Source organism: Orycteropus afer, unplaced genomic scaffold (genome assembly GCF_000298275.1).
Source record: "Orycteropus afer afer isolate SDZICR_OR568_19922 unplaced genomic scaffold, OryAfe1.0 scaffold00006, whole genome shotgun sequence".
Taxonomy (NCBI): domain Eukaryota; kingdom Metazoa; phylum Chordata; class Mammalia; order Tubulidentata; family Orycteropodidae; genus Orycteropus; species Orycteropus afer.
The window spans coordinates 2919533-2940068 of NW_006921593.1; the positions used below are offsets into that span (position 1 = coordinate 2919533).

Below are 20536 nucleotides of genomic sequence, written 5' to 3' on the forward strand. Positions count from 1 at the left end.
TATATATTATATATATATATATATAGGTAGATATATATATCACTGCCATTGAGTCGATTTAGACTCGTAGCAATCCTTCCTTGGGATTCCAAGGCAGTATCACTGTGGAAGTAGATTCCCCAACCTTACACACACACACACACACACACACACACATTATGGTAAATCTCTGTGTAACGAATCATTTCCCTTTTCTGCATTCTTCACATGTTCAATTCAATGGCATCAGTTATGTTTATCATAGTGTTCAGTCATTGCCATTATCCATTTCCAAGTTTCTCCATCATCCTTAACAGAACCTGAGTGTCCCCTAAAGACACTGAGTGAGTCCCCTTTGCCTTCTTCTCCATCTGCTCCTGGTAACCACTAATACAGTGTGATTTCTCTACACTTGCCCATCCTAGGTCTCATATGAGGTGGAATCATACAATATTTGTCCCTTTGTAACACTCATTCATTTTTAAAATAATATAATGAACAGAACCTACTACGTAAGCCAAGAACTAGAACATTATCTATCACTTATGCTGGTAAATGCCTAAGAACTAACTTTCTGGGGGGATAAAATAAACCAGTCCTTTTCAGAACTTTCCAGTTTCCAAGGCTGATTCCAAGCTACCCAGAGTTTAACAACTGACGTTCAAAATTCCTGAAAATTTAACAGTTGGCTTTGGCTAGTCAATATGACCACCACTTGTCTGTCAGTTTGTCCTACTGTGGTGGCTTGCACGTTGCTATGATACCGGAAGCTGTGCCACCAGTATTTCAGACACCAGCAGGGCCACCCAGGGTGGACAGGTCTCAGCGACGCTTCCAGACTAAGACAGACTAGGAAGAAAGACCCGGTGATCTAGTTCTGGAAAAATTGGCCATTGAAAGAAATGGCCTTATGAATTGCAAGGAAACATTGTCTGCTGCAGCGCCAGAAGATGAGCCCCTTAGGTCGGAAGGCACTCAAAATATGACTGGGGAAGAGCTGCCACCTCAAAGTAGAGTTGACCTTAATGACATGGATGGGGTAACAGCTTTTGGGACCTCCGTTTGCTGATGGGGCATAACACAAAATGAGAAGAAATGGCTGCACATATCAGAACCGGGCAGTGTTTCATTCTGTTGTACACAGGGCTGTTCTAATTGGAATCAATTAGATGGTACCTGACAGCAGCGACAGTTGGTATGAGTTTGTACCAGACACGTTTGAGTCATCATCACTGATCTCATCAAAGTAAGTACTATTCACCTCCATTGCACAGCTGAAGAACAGGCTCTGAGAGGTTAAGCACTTGCTCAAGGTTCGCCTGCCAAGAAAGGACCGAGCTGGACTGACTGTGTCCAGGCTACCACTCTTCTTGGGGCTGCTGTCCTCTCCCCACAGTGGGAACAGACAAGTATACTGCTGGGGCTGGGGCAGGGGTGGGCTGTAGCACCGGGCTTTGGGCACAGCCAGCTGGAGCGCCCAGTCAGCACAGGTGTGGTGTAAGCTGGCCTGTCTCACCTCTCTCTCCCTTCTCCCATTTGGCCTCTATCACACACTGGCCTCGTTCACAGCTCCTGGAAGTGCAGGACCAGGTCCTGACCATACTCTGGGATCTTGCCTGACCCCACAACTTCCCTGTATCCCAACTCGGCTCTCCAGATTCCTCACTCAGACTGCTCTGTCACATCAGGGAAGCTCGCCCAGTGCCACCTCCTCTAGGAGGCCTTCCCCAACTTCAAGGTTAGTACCTCCTGAGTCCTCCCAGCTGCCCTTGTGCCAACCTAGTTTCTCATTTCATTCCCCTTTGCATTCACAGGGAGTGGTGCACATGCCTCTTTTTCTCATTAGAGGGAGAATTCCCTGAATGCAAGACTCCTCTTAATTCTCTCTGTAGGCCATGTCGAATAACTCTATAGGCCAACACACCAGTGATCAAAGACCAGATGAGTTGTGGGATGACATCAAGAACATCATACACGAAGAAAGCAAAAAGTCATTAAAAGGATAGAAAAGAGCAAAATGGATGTCAGAAGAGACTCCGAAACTGGCTTGTGAGCACAGAGTAGCTAAAGCAGATGGAAGAAATCATGAGATAAAAAGAGCTGAACAGAATATTTCAAAGGGAGACTCAGGAAGACAAAGTAAAGTACTATGATGAAATGTGCAAAGACCTGGAATTAGAAAATTAACAGGGAAGAGCAGGCCCAGCATTTCTCGAGCTGTGAATAAGAATACACAGAGTCACTGTACCAAAAAGAATCGGTCAACATTCAGCCAATTCAGGAGGTAGCATGTGATCAAGAACTGATGGTATTGAAGGAAGATATCCAATCTGCATTGAAAGAATTGGCAAAAACAAGGCTCCAGGAATTGACAGAATATCCATTGAGATGTTTCAACAAACGGATGCAGCACTGGAGGTGCTTACTTGTTTATGCCAAGAAATTTGGAAGACAACTACACGGCCAATTGACTGGAAGAGATCCATATTTGTGCCCATTCCAAAAAAAGGTGACCCAACAGAATGTAGAAACTATTGAACAATGTCGTTAATATCACACACAAGTAAAATCTTGCTGAAGGTAATTCAAAAATGGTTGTGGCAATATATTGACATGGAACTTCCAGAAATGCAAGTTAGATTCAGAAGACGATATGGAATGGGAGATATCATTGCTGATGTCAGATGGATCTTGGCTGAAAGCAAAGAATACTGGAAAGATGTTTATTTGTGTTTTATTGACTATGCAAAGGCATTTGACTGTGTGGATCATAACAAATTATGGATGACATTGAGAAGAACGGGAATTCCAGAACACGTGATTGTGCTCATCAGGAACCTGTACATAGACAAGGAGGAGGCTGTCATTTGCACAAAACAAGGGGATACTGCATGGTTTAAAATCAGGAAGGGTATATATCAGGGTTATATCTTTTCACCATACTTATTTGATCTGTACGCTGAGTAAATACTCCAAGAAACTGGACTATATGAAGAAGAATGCAGCATTAGCATTGGGGAAAACTCACTAACAACCTGCAATGTGCAGTTACCACAGCCTCGCTGAAAGTGAAGAGGAACTGAAACACTCACAGATGAAGATCAAAGACTACAGTCTTCAGTATGGATTACACCTCAACATAAAGAAAACAAAAATCCTCACAACTGGACCAATAAGCAACATTTTGATAAATGGAGAAAAGATTGAAGTTGTCAGGGATTTCATTTTACTTGGATATAAGACCAACACTCATGCAAGCAGCAGTCAAGAAATCAGACATTCCAGGTGTGTAGGGAAGTTAATAAAGGACAAGTTTGTGATGACTTCTTGGTCACAGCCAGTTACCCTGATGAAGCAAGTAGTTGGGCCTGTGGGCTCAGGACCATGGTCACAAGGGACATCAAGCTCAATTGGCATAACATATTACACAAAAACATTGTTCTACATCCTATTTTGGTGAGTAGTGGCTGAGGTCTTAAAAGCTTGCAAACGGATATGTAGATGCAACAATGGGACTCTCCTCGTCCAGCGAAAAGAAGAATGAAGAAAACCAAAGATACATGGAAACAATTAGTCCAAGGGACTGGTAGACCACACGATCCTCAGCCTATTTGACTATGAGACGAGAAGAACTACATGGTACCCAGCTACCACTGTCAACCGCCTGGTAAAGGATCAGTGTTAGGAGATCCTGGATACAGCAGGAGAACAATGTGGAACAAAACTCAAAATCATTAAAAAAAAAAAAAGACCAGGTTTGCTGGTCTGATAGAGCCTGGTGAGACCCCAGAGACTATGGCCCCTAGTTACCCTTCAGGTCTGGAACTGAACTCATTCACTCCTGTGGCTTCCAGCCAAATAACAGATGGGCATAAAGGGTAAATTTTACATCAGGTAGATACACTCCATGGAGTGATCAGTCATGGGAGAACATAAGGGGAGTGTTTGCACAGGGAGACAGCTCAAGGGGGCAGGAATACATAAGAAAGAAGGACACAGGGAAGAGAAGAGGTAACTATAGGGAGGAAGTAGGAAGAGAGCTGTTACATTGTACGGAGTTGCAGTCAATGTCATGAAACAAAATGTGTGCTGTATGGAAAATAAATTTGCTCTGTAAACTTTCACCCAAATCACAATAAAAAAAAAAAATCAGACATTGTATTTCACTGGGCAAATCTGCTGCAAGGGACCTTTTTAAAGAGCAGATGTCACTTTGAAGATTAAGGTGCACCTAACGACGGCAAATAACAACAACAACAACAACAACCTAAGAGCAGATGTCACTTTCAAGAGCAGATGTCACTTTGAAGATTAAGGTGCACCTAACGACGGCAAATAACAACAACAACAACAACAACCTAAGAGCAGATGTCACTTTCAAGAGCAGATGTCACTTTGAAGATTAAGGTGCACCTAACGACGGCAAATAACAACAACAACAACAACAACCTAAGAGCAGATGTCACTTTCAAGAGCAGATGTCACTTTGAAGATTAAGGTGTACCTAACCTAAGCCATGGCATTTTCAATCACCTCATGTGCACATGAAAACTAGACAAGAAGAATTGATACATTTGAATTGTGGTGTTGGTGAAGAATGCTCCTCAGCAGTGAGAATGGCCAGACTTCATCTCACCTACTTTGGTCATGTTGTCAGAAGGGATTAGTCCCTGGAGAAGGATGTCATGATTGGTAAAGTAAAAGTGGTAAAAGGGAAGGCCTTCAACCAGATGGATTGACACAGTGGCTGCAACGATGGGCACAGGTATAGCAAGGATTGTGAGGGTGGCACAGGACTGTATCTCATTCAGTTGTGCACACAGTCACTATGAGTTGGAGATGACTAACAACAGTGGTCTTTTTCCCTCCATACAAACATGCAAGTGGGTGTTGTTGAATGAAGGAGTTTATATTGTATCTACCAAGTGTGCCCCTTCTGTGTTTCTTTGTCTCTTCACACACATAACCAAAAATCCCAACTCACTGCCATTGAGTTGGTCCTGACTCATAGTGACCCCACTGGGTTTCCAAGGCTGTAAATTTTACAGAAGCAAATTGCCCCCATCCTTTTTCCACGGAGCGATGGGTGGGTCCGTGGAAGAAAGATGGGGCAGTCAGCAGCCCAATGCCTTAACCACTACACCACCATAACTCCTACTATCTAATAAAACCAAAAACCAAACTCACTGCCGTCAAGTTGGATCAAACTCATAGCAACCCCTGCTTCAGTTTCCTAGTGGTATCACTACAGAAGTAGATTGTCCAATCTTCCTTCTGAGGAATGGCTGGTGGGTTTGAACCGCTAGCCTTCTTGTTAGCAGTCAAATGCCTCAGGCACTACGCAACCAGAGCTCCTACTATCTAATAGGCTCATGTAATCTTCACAACAGCCCATGATGATCAACCCCTTTTGTAAACGAGGAGCCAGGTTTCAGTGAAGGGCACGTGGGATTCAGAAGAGGAGAACTGGGATTCACACCTAGGCAATCTGATGCCAGGCTGTTCCAAAGATACCCACCTTCTAAAAGTAAAAAAACTCACTGCCACCGAGTCAATTCTGACTCACAGCACCCCTAGAGGACAGAGGAGAACTGCCCCATAGGGTTTCCACGGCTGTCAGTCTCTATGGAAGTAGACTGCTTTCTCTCTCTCCCGCAGAGTGGCTGGTAGGTTAGACCCTCCGGCCTTTTGGTTATTAACCCAAAGCCTTAACGACAGTGTCACCAGAGCTTCTTTCTAAAACCACGGGGACCAGCAATTGTTCATGAGGATCGGGACAACCACTGTTGCTGTGAGGATAACTGGTCCAATCATTTTGGAAGAGATTTGGCAATATCCACTAAAGCTGAACACATGCACACACACACTGAGACCTAGCAGTTCCACAGACATGTGTGCATATGTGCACCACTGTACACGACTATTCGTAGCAGCACTAGGCTTAGCAGCCCAACACGAACAGACATGTACACGACTACTCATAGTGGAACTGTGTTTATGAAGCCAGTATTGGAAACAACTCAAACGTCTACTCACAGGTGTATGGGTGAACACATAGTGACAGAGCCACATTAAAACCAAAACCAAACCATCTGTACCACCTTAGAACCAAACCCATTGCCATTAAGTCAGTTCTGACTCACGGCACTCCCGTGTGCTACACACAACTGACCTCCATAGGATTTGCTTGGCTGCCATCTGTATGAATGCTGATTCTCAGGCCTTTCATCCGTGGGACTGCCGGGCAGGTTTGAACCTCCAACTTTTTTTTTTTTTTTTAATTGTGATTTGGGTGAAAGCTTACAGAGCAAATTCACTTTCTATACAGCAGTTCACACACACTTTGTCTCATGACATTGACTACAATTTCCCACAATGAAACAGCTCTCCTCCCACTTTCTCCCAATAGTTACCTCTTCCCTGTGGACACTTCCCTCCATGCACTTCTGCCCCCTGAGCTGTCTCCCTGTGTATACACAGCTCTTCTTTCTCCCATGATTGTTCTCTCCAAAGAGTGTATCAAGGTTTTGATTAGCAGTTGAGTGCAAATCGTCTATGGCACAGAGGGACCTTACAGTCCCATTACGGAACATTCGGGCGACAGTGAGAATGAACACTATACAACTCAATGCAACCATATGGCTGAGTCTCACTGACAGTATGTTGAGCTAAGGAAGGCCGCATGAGTGTATGAGCTGTGAGCCGTCATTCATATAAAGCTCCAAAGCACACACAAGCAATCTACTGCATTAGGAGTCACAGCTGCATGTAGCCTTGAGGTGAGTAGATGGGATCACGAAAGGGGCTTTCGGAGGTGATGCTAACATTCTGTTTCTTTATCTGAGTTCTGGTTACATGGCTACAGCCCCTGTGAACACTCATTGAGCTGGACCCTTACTGTATGTGTTCATTTTTTAGATTCAAATTAAAAGCTTTTTTAAAAAGAAACGGTGTGCACACATATGCTGTTGTTAGGGCCATCGAGTCAGCTCTGACTCATAGCGACCCTGTGCACAACAGAACGAAACCCTGCCTGGTCCTGTGCCAGCCACCCAATCCTTGCTGTACCTGAGCCCATCGTTGCAGCCACTGTGTCCGTCCATCTCGTTGAGGGCCTTCCCTTCTTTCATTGCCCTCCACTTTACCAAGCATGATATCCTTCTCCAGAGACTGGTCCCTTCTGACAACATGACCAAAGTGGATGAGACATATATACACATATACACACACAAAAATCACCAGCCATTTCACCTCCTGAGTCACCTTCACAGGGTGCCTGGTGGCATGGAAGGCATCTCATGGATTATTTTCCTTGGTTACAATTACATCCACCCCAGGCCTGGTGCAAGTTCAGGCCCAGCCCTGTTGCCTGCCCCAGCTCCTATGTGCCTCAGTCTGAGATCGGGTGGTACCTGGCCACCTGAAGACCGGAACATTGTCTCTGTCTCTTCTCACGGACCCCTCAGCCCCGTTCCCAGACTGGAGACTCAGGACCCTCACTGAAGGTGCTGTGGGGTGCATTGGACACCTGAGTGAGAGGAGGAGGGAGACAGGGAATCAGGCCCCAGGAGGATTTATGGGAAGGGGCGGAGCACTGTGGAGCGAGTTTGGGGAAGAATGAGAAGGAAGACTCTTAGCTGTGTCTCCACCTGGCTGCAAGCTGGGAAGTCACTTCTCCTGTCTGGGTCTCAGTTTCTGTATCCATAAAATGGGTGAACAAACCCAAAGGGAAAATTGATAAATAGGACTATGTTTAAGTGAGGAAGTTGGACCAGATTGGTTTTCATATCAGAAGCACCACTGTTACTGTCAAAAACTATGGATCTCAACTCACTAGAAATGGAAAAAAAAACCAAAACACTTTCCTTTGCAAGAAGCCCATTTCATATTCATAGGCGTTCTACTTTTATATTGATGTTTAAGGATACTCAAGTACCCGTCATATTGCTTATCATTTTTTTTTAAACTGTGATTTGGGTGAAACTTTACAGAGCTAATTTGTTTTCCATTCAACAGTTCATACACATTTTGTTTTATGGCATTGACTGCAATCCCCAGTGTAACAGCTCTTTTCCCACTTCCTTCCTTTTCCCTGTGTCCTTTCCTATGCATTCCTGCCCTCTGAGCTAGCTCCCTGTACAAATGCTGCCCTTTGGATCTCCTATCATTTACTGTTCTAAGGAGTGTGCCTCCCTGGTATAAATGTTCACCCTATAGGCCTGCTTACTATTTGCCTGGAAGCCATGGGAATGAGTTTAATTCCAGGCCCAAAGGATGACTAGGGGCCATAGTCTTGAGGGTTTCACCAGTCTCTATTAGATCAGTAAGCTTGGGTGTTCTTTTCTTTTTTCTTTCTTTTTTTATTGTGATTTGGGTAGAAGTTTACAGAGCAAATTCATTTTCCATACAGCAGTTGATACACATTTTGTTTTGTGACACTGGTTGCAATTGCCACAATGTAACAGCTCTCTTCCCATTTCCTCCCTGTGGTTACCTTTTCCCTGTGTCCTTTCCTATGCATTCTCGCCCTCTGACTAACTCCCTGTGCAAACACTGCATTTCTGATCTCTTACGGTTGATTGTTCTAAGGAGTGTACCTACCTGGTGTAAATGTTCACCTTGTAGGCTTATCTATTGTTTGGCTGGAAGCCACAGGAGTGAGCTCAATTCCAGGTCCAAAGGGTGATCAGGGCCATAGTCTTGGGGTGTCATCAATCTCTTTCAGACCAGTAAGTCTGGTCTTTTTTATGATTTTGAGTTTTAGTCCACATTTTTCTCCCACTTCATCCAGGATCTTCTATTTTTTATCTCTTTCTGAGTGGTTGGCAGTGGTAGCCGGGTACCATCTAGTTCTTCTGGTCTAAGGTCATGTAGGCTGAGGTCCCTATAGTCCACTAGTCCTCTGGACTAATTGTTTCCATGGATCTTTGATTTTATTCATTCTTCTTTGCTCTGGATGAGGAGAGACCCATTGTTGCATCTTAGATAGCCACTCGCATTGTATATTGATTTTTAAATTGTTACAAGAATATCAAATTCTACCTGGATGACTCTGGTCTCACTGGTCATGCAGGTTCTGCTGGTTGAGAACCACTGATCTTTGTGCTTTGAGATGTGAACATGGGGGAAAAAGAAAAGGAGAAGAGGAAGAGAAGGAAGCAAAACAGGGGAGAGAGCAAATGAATAACCAGTCTCTCCACTCATCTGTTCATCTACCTATCTGTCATTACTCATCCATCCATCGTCCCCTACTAGCCAGTGTGTCCACCCATTTGTTGTTGTTGTTGTTATGTGCCGTCGAGTCAGCCCTGACTCATAGCGACCCCTCCTTGGATTTCCGAGGCAGTATCACTACGGAAGTAGGATTGCCCAACCTTCCTTCCAAGGAGTGGCTGGTGGGTTTGAACCGCCAGCCATCTGGTTAGCAGGCAAGTGTCTTAGCCATTATGCTCTACCCATAGATATCTGTTTTTCCACTTGTCTGTTCATCCATCGCCTGCCAATCCATCCACTTCTCCAATTCATCCATTCATCCATCCATCCATCCATCCATCCATCTTCCATCTATCCATCCATCTTCCATCCATCCATCCATCTCCCTCCCTTCCATCCATCCATCTCCTATCAATCCCTTTACTCATCTAGCTACCTGCCCATCAATCCTTCCATCCATAAAATAGATAGTATATAATTGGGAGTATATGTTTAGAAATGTTCATATCAATTTAATACCTAACCGTCCATCTATTATCCATCCCCACCCAAATACCTTCTCATCTCCCATTCCAGCTAACACATGGTAACTGCTTGCTGGTATCAGGCCCTCTACTAAGCCTAGGGTTTTGGGGGTGAGGTGGTACTCAGATGCTTGTGATGTGACACCTGTCTCCAAGCAGTCAGCATGGGAGAATGAGGCATACCCACCAGCAACTCAGAGAGGGCCAGAAATAGTGCCCCGGTCTGTGGATGTTCAGTGGAGAGAGGGCTCACTTGAACCCTCGTACCCAGAGAAGGCTTTCTAGAAGAGATTGGGCTTGAGGTGGACCTTGAAAGACAAAGTGGGAATAGACATGCAGAGAGGTGAGAAGGGTGTTTTGGGTGAGAACAAAGGCAGGGCCGGGGAACCACAGAGAGCAGTGAACCATTCAGTTGGTTGGGGTGAGAGCAGGTGGTAGTGACCCACACAGCTGCCAGTTCCCAGGCTCCTTGGGCCAGGGCCCAGGCTGTCACTCCGGGTTCTGCCCCTAAGCCTGGTTCTAGTGAGCACAGTGGTAACCACAGCAGTGCTACTCAAAGTGGAGTCCTGGACAACACCAGGCCATTACCAGTTTATGACAAGACACGTAATTGGGAGTATATGTTTAGGAACGTTCATATCAATTTAATAGAACAATTGTATGTTTATTAAATAATAAAAATAACTGGACTTATATTTTGTATATTTAATTTTTTTTCTAATCATTCATTTTTCATGGTATCGTACATACGTAACTGTCCATGGCAGATCAAACATTTAAAAAAAAAAAAAAAGGGCCCTTGGCTCAAATAGTTTGAGAAGCCATGATATATAACCCAGCATCACTCATAGGCTCAAGTGGCTTCATGACCATTGTCTTGTTTCCTTGTGAACAGGGCAAGGTGAGGACTACTGTCCCCATTTTATAGGGAGACCAGCCCAAGGTTCTCACAGATGGTAAATGGCAGGGCTGAGATTTGAACCCAGGACTGACACCACACCAGACAACTCCCCATGAGCTCCTGCCCAGGCTAGGCTCAGCTGGGTGGCAGGGTGGGGGTAGGGGGTACAGGAGAGAAAGAGAGCAGTGACTGGAGAAAGAACAGCAGAGTGGCTGTCCTGTAGTGGAGGACAGACAGACAGGCATCCTGAAAAGAGCAGCCCAAGGCTCAGCCTTGCCTCCCAGACAGTCCTGGGAGAACCCAGGTGGGGCTTCTGGGACCTCTGCTTGGGAACATGGGATGGGCGGGGAGTGAGTCCAGTTCCAGGTGCAACCCACCTCCACCCTCTCCTCTTCTCTTTCTGTCCCCCCAGTCAGCCTGCCCTGAGGCCAGCAACTGTCCCAAATCCCAAGAATTTGTGTGCCCCAAGTTTAGCCAACAAAAACATTGGTCTCCTCCGGGCCCTTGGCTGAAATCAAAGCACTTTCAGACACATTCTCTCCTCTTGTCCCTGAGAAGACAAGATGAACAGAGATGATGATAGCCTCATGTCACCCAGGAAGAAACAGGCTCAGAGAAGTTAAGTCACTTGCCTGAGGTCACAGAGCCTGTGCTTTTTGACTAACAAGGTTCAGTAGTAGAGAGGAGAAGGAAACCATCACCCTGGGGTGTAGCCTAGAGCAGGGCTGGGGGTGCCGTGGGTGGTGTGCAGGGCCAGGTGGGGAGGAAGAAAACGGTGTGTGTAGCATGAGCCTTGGGGTTACGTGCCTACAAACCTGCCCTTCTCCAGCACGTCAACTGCTTCCTGAGCCCCCCTGAAATCTCATCCCCAATCAGGAAGAAATAGAAGTGACACTGGCAGGGTGGTGGCCTTCCCCCCACCCTTTTGGTGAACAGGTAACATGGGATTGTGCTTTTGGATGCCATTCAGCAAAATCTACTAAACCAAAAATGTCAATATCTTTTGACCTGTCAAATTTACTTCTTGGAATTTGTTCTACAAAAATATTTCCAGAAGTGTGCAACAATATACAAAGATGGTCATGGCAGCACTGTTTATAATACTGAATGACTAGACATGTCCCCACATTGTTTATCATACTGGAAAAAAGGAGAGCAGTAGAATAAACTTGGATCAGAACCTACAGTGGAATACTATGTAGCTGTTAACAGAACCTCATCTCTAAAGCAGGGATAATAGAAATAAATACCTCTTACAGTTTGTATGAGGAGGAAGTTGTTAATACCTACAGAGTGCTCAGCTAGTGGACACACACTATCACTGTGGGTCTAGATACAGAAAAAGAGAGCAAGGATACAATTGAAAAAAAAAGTTATAGAACAATATGTGAAATGTGACCCCATTACATTGGAAAATTAATAGTAATATTCACATAGAAACAGAGAAGAAAAGTCTGGACACATAGGCACCAAACTATTATACTGGTGATCATTGGAGGGGTGTGAAATAACATTTATTTTGTAAATTTCTGTAAATGTTACTGATATATAGTACTTATGTATTACTTTTGAAATCAGAAAAAAAAAAAACCAACCTCGGAAAAATGTAAAGAGAACAAGAGGAGGTAGGAGGTGACCCTGCTGGCATTTGAAGTACCAGGGAGGTAGCTTCCAGGTTTCTGTGGAGCTTCTAGACTAAGACCAGGAAGAAAGGCTTGTGCAAAGAAGAATGAAGACAATCAAAGATGCACATCAACAATTACCCTAAGGGACCCTGGACCATTTGAAGCTCAGCCTCAGTGACCCTGAGACCAGAGGAACTAGATGGTGCCCCGCTGCCCCTGCCAAGCACTCTAAAGAGGGATCACAACAGGGGAGCCTGAACAGAGTGGGAGAAACATGGGGAACAAAACTCAAAATCATCATCATAAAAAAAAAAAAGCCCAGGCTTACTGAGGTGATAGACTGGTAGGATCCCTGAGACCATGGCCCTTAGTCACCCTTGAAGCTTAGAAGTGAACTCACCCCCATGGCTCAACATTCAGCCAAACAAGAGACAGCCTATGAGGTGAACGGTCACACCAGGGAGGAACGCACTCCTTCAAACAATCGAAAGGGCAGCTTGCCCAGGAATAAAGCTCAGAAGGCAGGAAGAGACAGGAAAGAGGACAAAGGGAAATGCTAACCCACGAGGAAGTGGGAAAAGCGTTCCATTGTGGGAACCGCATTCAGTGTTACGAGTAAGAACATGTATGAACAGTTGAATGGGAAACCAATTTGCTCCGCAAACTCACTCAAATCACAATATAAAGTTGAAGAAAAAATAAATAAAATAAAGATCCAAGAAATTAAAAACAAAGAAAGAAAGCCAGGCAACCTACTTCTGAAAATTAGCCAGCGAAGACCCTACAGACAGGCTATCATCCAACAGATCGCTGGGAGATGAGCTCCCTGGGCTGGAAGGCACTCAAAACATGCATCGGCTACAACAATGGACTTAAGCATGCCAAGGATCGTGAAGATGGTAAGCTTTGGAGGAAGAACCAGGTGCTGTGGGGCACAGAAGATGGGACCACAGCCTCCACCAGGGGACCTGGGCATGGAGAACAATCTCAAACCAGCCGTTTGATTACTTCCTGCTGATGTAATAGAAACGCCCCAGGTAGGATGGCTTTAACAAACAGGAGTTTGTTCTCTTACAGTTTTGGAGGCTAGAAGTCCAAGCTCCAAGTACCAGGCTCTAGGGGCTGGGTGAGAGCCCCTTGACCTTGGGCTTCAGCTCTGCCTCCCGCTCCCGGCCCAGTGAAGGTGGAGGCTTTTCTTCGCTCAGGCAGCTGCTGGCTGCTGAGGCTGATAAGCCCAAGGTTGACAAGTAAAACGGCACAATCCTGATATTACCAAACCTCACGGCAGGCCACTGATGCAAGTCCATTAAGTGCGCCCAAGATTGGCAGACAACATGGCAGGCTGCTGAACAACTCGGCTACGTGCAGGATTCAAGCATGCCAAAAGCTCCCGGCCATTCCTAAATCTTCTCCTTATATACTGGAAGCAGACCACATCCCTAAGGCAGCTACTCAGCCATTCACAGTAGATTCTACCACGGAGTTGATTACCAGTCTCATCATGGGGAATAACTACATCCAGTTGCCCAGCCACTTAAAAGCAGGCCCAGCCAAGTTCACACATAACCTTAACTACCACACCAGCTGTGTGACTGATTGAGAGGTATGCCTCTCTGGGACCCCCTTTCCATGTTGCCCTGATGCTTTGATGGGACTGGTATGGGTTAAGGGGTGGGAGGACTCCCAGAACAACCCAGCCAGGACAAGGCCCCAAGAGTTCTGGGCGGGGCAGAAATGATCACCCATCCATCCACACATCTGCCTGCCTGCCATCCTGACTTCCCCCATATCGTGGGGTCAGTCAGGGACGTACATCACCGAGTGCAGGCCCTGCTTTTAAAGGATCTGCTCCATCCAGCCCTGCTGAAGCCCCTTCTCCAAGGTCAGCTTATCTCCCACCAAACCTCACAATGAGGAAAGGCACTTAGGAGCTAAGCCTCAGGAGAGAAGAGGTGGCTGGGAAGGTGGGTGAAGTGGGGGCAGGCCATGTGGACCCCCATGAGCCGACCAGGGAGGCCAAAGGGCAGCCAGCATAGCCTGTTCTGCAGGCCCACGGCTACTGCTGGGTATCTACCCACCCCTGCCCAGCAGCCTAGACGGTCCGCTTCACCCAGCTTACAGATGAACAGTGTGAGGCCAGGAGGAGGGTGGGGCTTGGCAAGGTCACCATGTGGGAAGTCAGTAGTGGGTGAGAAACCAGAGCTCCGGGTTTGAATCTCAGCTCTGCTACTTCCGGGCTGTGTGACCTTGAGCTAGTGCCTTGACCTCTCTGGGCCCCTGTTCCCTCATATGTGAAGTGGAGAGACTTTCCTTTCCTTCTCAGGTTATCAGGAAGAAGGAAACAGTGCCAGCAAAACCTCACATACTGCTTGGACCACAACAGACACACAGCAAATCTTGATTCCTCCTTCCATTTTTCCTAGCAGCTGTCCTATGTCAGTTAAAAACAAAAAAACCAAACTCACTGCCATTGAGTGAAATCCTACTCATAGCAACCCCCTTTGGGTTTCTGAGGCTGTAAATCTTTACAGAAGTAGATCACCCATCTTCCTTCCATGGAGTGGCCGGTAGGTTTGAACCACTGACCTTCTGTTGGCAGCCAAATGCCTTATCCACTACACCACCAAAGCTCCCTCCATATCAGAGCCGGAACCTTTTCTTTCAAAGCCCTGACCATGGACTGGTGAGAATTTAGTTAATGAGGGTCTCTTCCAGTCTCTGAGGGCCCCAACCCTCATCTAAATCCTACTTTGCCCACCAAAGGGCCTGAAGCAGGGCCAAGAACTGCCCCAGAGGGGCCCCGGCGGGCATCTGACTATATGGAGAACAAACCTCTGGGCACATGTGCTCCCTGGATGCCCAAGAGCACAGCCCCTCAAACTTCCGTCACCCTCCACAGTCTGGTGAAGTGCATTACTGCCTCCACCTGTTTACCAACATCAGCCCCACAACCGGCAGCCACCCCCACAGAGGACAGACGGTTTTGTTCACAGAAATCCAAGGCCTCAGATGGGGCTCTGACCCGAGCTCTCAGCTGAGCTGTCACCAGCCTGAGCCCTGACCTGGTCTTGGGGAGATTGTGTCCTTAGGGTGGGTTGGTGGGGGTGGTGGGTGGCCAGTACTCCTGCGGGCCCCCCTCCAGGAGGTCAGAGCGTCATTTTCTCAAGAGGGAAACTCCAGGTCGCAGCGGCTCCGAGCCCTTCATTGGGAGTCTCCTGCAGAAGCTGGCTGGCCTGGCCTGAGGCTGAGGGGCTGTGCTGCCCGGGCTGAGCCTGAGCCCTTCTGTGCACGGCCTCCCAGGCTTGCGGTTCCTGGATGCTATTCTGAGCCTTTCCCTCCACCTGGGGGCCTGGGCAGCAGATGGGGCAGGCCATGGGAGGACACGAGAGGATCACGGGCAAGATGAAGGCTTTACCTTCATCAGTTTACCTGCAATATCATCCCCCTGTGAAGGACCAGAGGGACCTTGGTTGGGTGTAGGTAACTCTGTCCCCCAAAACACCCTGGTGTCCCATTTTATCATAGCCTCATCTCAGTACCAGTGGCCTAGGAGCAAGCTTGACCATATCACAGAGGGAAGCCAGGCCCAGAAGAACGAAATGATCCCCAAGATCACCCAGCCAGGCATAGATTCGAACTCAGAGTTCTCAGTCCCACCTCAGGCTTCTAGACGGTCCCAGAAGCACAGGGGTGGAGGTGTCTGGATGCTGGAAGCAAGTTCTGTCTAGCCTTCCCCAGCCAGAAAAATGGGAGAGCCCTTCGCCACTCCTCTGGTTCCCATCTTTGACTAAAAGCTTGGACTCTGGAAATCCACAGGGCTTCCCAGTTCCACCCTGACATTTGGCTACTCCCTGGCCAGCCACGCAGAGTTTTGGGTCCTTCCCTCTAATTCTAGCCCAGATGGCACCTGGGCTGAGCTTCTCTATGGCACCCGCACCTGTCCAGGGCAGGGGACATCAGGGAGGAAGGCCCTCTCTCCCATTCAGCCCCACGGGGCACCCTCAACTCAGCCAGGGGCACCTTGGAGGCAGGGGGAACCCTGTGTGCACCTCACCCTTTGCTCCTGGAAGGCCAGGGAGGGTGGCCTCTTGGATTCTTGATCCAGAGCCCTCACTGGGGTTTGAACCTGCCTCCTTCCCCTCCTGGGAGCAGAGTCTGAGTAGGGGGCCAAGGGGGACAGACCCAAGAGTAGTGATTCCGTCTGCCCAGCTGAGTCATAGACTGTCCTTCGCATTCGACAAGGTGAGGAGACTGAGGTCCAGCACAAGGGAGGACCAGCTTCTCCTGGGCTGGGCACCTCTGACCCCCACTTCCCGGCCTCCCCTGCACGCCCCTCACCTGGACTCCGCGGGCGACCGGTGGGGTCTGCCTGGGTGGCGCGGGGACCGCGGGATGCTCGCCAGCCACTCGGGCTGCTGTTCCCGCGCCGGCAGCAGAGGGCTCTGGGCGCCACCGGCCACGGGCCGGGCTTTAGCAGCGGGCGTGGACGCGGGCACTGCCCGGCCCTCACCCGCCTGTTCCGGGGCGTCCTTTGCCCCTTGATCCGGTGCCTCCTTCTCTCCTTAGCACGTGGGTGGCAGCTGCTCAGCAGGCTGGCGGCTTGTGGGGTAGCCATGGCCCGGACCGTGGGCCCGAGCGCCTGCCAATCGCAGGCCTGGGTCCTCTCGTGCGCGCTCACCTTTAACCCCTCTGGCCCCGGGGGCCTGGTGCGCGGGCCCCCAAGGCTTGGGGCTGGGTTCGAGAAGGGAGGAACCACAGGTGTGGGCCGGCCCAGGTGAGCAAAGGAAGAGCCTGGGGCTGGGCCTCGGTTCCCTCCCTGAGCCTGTTCCCCTCACGGAGCCGGGGCCCCTCACTGAACCTCATCCTAGGCGCATATTCCCGCTGCTCATTCAATGCCCTGCGGCCAGCCCCATTTTCCTGCCAGTCCCCCCAACCCCCCAGCCCCACCTCCTGGCTCCAGCCCCTCCTTCTCCCTGATTTCCCATCCCCCTCTGGGAACCCCAGCCCCCTCCCTGAGCAGCCCTTCCGCTTTTAACCCCACCTCCTCCCCTACTAAGCCTCCCCTCTGCGCCTTGAGTTCTTGGTAGCTCTCCACTCTGGCCCCAGTTTCCTCCCTGCACACCTCCGTCTGACCCCTCTCCCCTTCTCTGAGTCCCTCCCTGTCCCCTCCTTGAATAAGGTTCCTGCCCTGAAGCCTCTGTGCTGCCCTGCCAGCCCAGCCCCTCCAGCCCCTCCCAGAGTCCCACTGCCTCCTGGAACCTGTGGACCTCCCCTCCTGGGATCTCAGTGCTAGGTCCTAACCTTTCTCCCAGCTCTGATCTTGTTCCGCAAACGCCCTTGCACATCCGCCAGGTAGCAGCCCAGGACCAGGATGCGGACAGGCTCATTGAATGCTGGCCAAGCAAGTGTCAGGTTCTCCGAATCCAGCAGTGATGTGTTTGAGTCCTCCGGCCCTGCTGAATCCACTGCTCCTGGGACAACTGACTCCCCAAAGGGCTGTGGGGGGTAGAGCACGCAGGGCCCAGGGCACCAGTAGCAGCGGGCAGTCTGGGAGAAACAGGGGGGACCTTTACCACAGAGCTACCCAGCAATGGGGAGCTGAAGAGCAAAGATGTCTCCTTGAAGACTAAGGTGAGCCCAACACAAGCCAGGTATTTTCAGTCGCCTCGTATGCATGTGAAAGCTGGACAATGAATAAGGAAGACCGAAGAAGAGTTGATGCTTTTGAATTATGGTGCTGGTGAAGAATGCTGAAAGTTCCATGGACTGCTAGAAGAACGGACAAACCTGTCCTGAAAGAAGTGCAGCCAGAATGCTCCTTGGAAATGAGAATGGCCAGACTTCCTCTCAGCTACTTTGGTCATGTTGTCAGAAGGGACCACTCCCTGGAGAAGGGTATCAAGCTTGGTAAAGTGGAGGGTCAGAGAAAAAGGGGAAGGCCCTCCAAGAGATGGATTGACACAGTGGCTGCAACGATGGGCTTAGATATGGCAAGGATTGTGAGGCTGACAGGACCGGTCAGGGTTTTGTTCTGTTGTACGTAGCGTCGCTATGAGTCGGAGCCAACTGGACGGCACCTAACAACAACAGCAACCCAGCAACAGAGCAGATGCTCACTGGCCCCAGGAGCTTTGTTCTTTCCTGTCCACTGCTGGAGGTGGGCCCTAGAGGCCGAGGGACCCCTGCTGAGGGCGACACCTAGGGTCCTCTGCTGCCAGCGGGAGGCAGAGCTCAAGGGGGTGTGACCTGAGGAGGGGCCGGAGGACTGGCTGGGCCCAGAAGAGGCTCTGGGTGGTTCAGAGTCCTACTGACGCCCTGGCCTGAATTCACACTGCCCTGCGGTGGGCATTTTGGAAAGATCAGTAGATGAGGATGGTCCCTGCTCCTTTCAATCCCTCCCACAGGGGGCCAGCTTGGTCTTCATCTGCCTATGATCCTCCTTGGGCCTCATTTCATAGGGTCTCTTACCAACGGACTTCTTTCCTGTGGCCCTGGACTGACACCTGTGCACAGCCAGACCCAGGATGCAGAGAAGGATGTCGGAGACCGAATGCAGCGTGTGTGTGTGTGTGTGTGTGTGTGTGTGCGTGTGTGTGTGTGTGCGCGCGCGCACTATGTAAATGGTGCAGGACTAGAGCAGGGACATCCCTCCCCTGCCACTGACTAGCTTTGCAACCTCCCTTCCCCAAGATCTCAGTATCCTATACATAGCATTGCCAAGTTTAGAAAATAAAAATCCAAGAAGTCCAGTTAAATTGGACATTTTTTAGTAGAAGTACGTCTCCTGCAATATATGGGACATTCTTATCAAACCAGAGATCAAACCCATTGCTGTCAAGTCAGTTCCGCCTCATAGCGACCCCCCGTGTTGCAGAGTGGAACCGCTCCCTCGGGTTTTCTGGGCTGTCTCCTTCACAGAAGCAGACCTGCAGCCTTTCTTCCGCGGCACTGCGGAGGGGGTTTGAACCGCCTACCTGTGGGTTAGTTGTCAAACGCCAACCGTTTGTGCCATTCAGGGATCGTTAGTATAAATATGCCCCAGGCAATATTGGGGACGTTGTTGTTGTTGTTGTTGTTGTTGTTGTTGTTGTTATGTGCCGTCCAGTCGGACCCGACTCATAGCGACCCCTCCTTGGGTTTCCGAGGCGGTATCACTACAGAAGTAGATTGCCCCATCTTCCTTCCGAGGAGTGGCTGGTGGGTTTGAACCTCCAGGCTTCTGGTTAGCAGTCCACTGCCTTAGGCACTATGCTATATTGATACTAAAAGATTATTCATAAGGTCTATCTGAAATTCATATTTAACTGGGTGTCCTGGATTTTATGTAAAAACTGGGGGCAGGGAGGTTTGGACAAGATAGTCTCTCTTGAGGGCCCCTCTTAGCTCCAGCTAACACTCTATGGGAAACTTAAGGTCTAACTGGAAGTGGTCTGGAGATGTTTGCAGCCCTGGCAGAGCAAAGGGAAAGCAAAGGGAAGGTGGGAAGGAAGGTGGAGGGGATAGATGTGGTCATAGGTAGGGGTAAGGGGAAGCTCCTCCAGGCCATCCAATCCTGGTAGGCTTCCTGGAGGAGGAAGGTTTTCATGGTTACTTTGATACTTGGCAAGAAGGGAAGTGGGCTAGACTGCCTCTAGTGGATTGCTCTGCCTCCCTTATGGAAGCTGGGGAGGGGGTGCTGTTCCACAGTTAATGAAGTCTCCTGAACGTCTACAGAAAACGTCTCCATTTATATGAAGGTTCTTTACAGCTAGAGAAGGGTCTTATCATTTAACTCAACAAATAACTACCACTTCCCTGTATCACTTGCCAAGCATTTATTACCTGTCAGGGTTTTGCCTTCATCTTTTAAGCCCTTTATGTAGATTAAGTCTTGAAATTCCTTTGACAACCAGAAAGGGTAGATGTTTCATCCCCATTTCACAGATGAGGAAATGAAGGCGTGGAGGGATTAGGTAATTTGTCTGTGGTTCACACAGCCAAGTCTGGAATTTGAACTCAGGTGTCCTAGCTCTCCACCTGCTGTGCCAGGGGCAGGGACTGGGAAGATGACATATATGCATGCCGTCCCTGCCCTTAGGAACCTCAGGGAACAGGTACGTCTTAAATGGCTTCCGTACAGGTCAGCCTGGGATCAGGGCTGTGATGGTGTGTGTCAGGAGGGAGGCACCGCTCTGTCCGCCGAGGAGGGAAGGATGGCTCAGCTCTTCGGCAAGCATGAGGAAAGCACTGGGAGGACGAGGGTATGGTAGGCAGAGGGAGGTGTGGAGATCAGGAGAGACGGGCATAGTCAGGAG

The 20536-nt window shown here is 48.9% G+C and overlaps 1 protein-coding gene across 1 annotated transcript in view; it reads right to left on the bottom strand.

The window, feature by feature from the left end:
• MLXIPL (MLX interacting protein like) overlaps positions 1-20536 on the bottom strand; it is a 49301-nt gene that overhangs the window by 24307 nt on the left and 4458 nt on the right. The window contains exons 3-5 of the mRNA XM_007940365.2: positions 17544-17789; positions 16581-16756; positions 1496-1551 (exon numbers count right to left, since the gene is read on the bottom strand). Coding sequence (XP_007938556.2) covers positions 1496-1551; positions 16581-16756; positions 17544-17789 — 478 coding nt within the window. The remainder of the gene's footprint in view (positions 1-1495; positions 1552-16580; positions 16757-17543; positions 17790-20536) is intronic.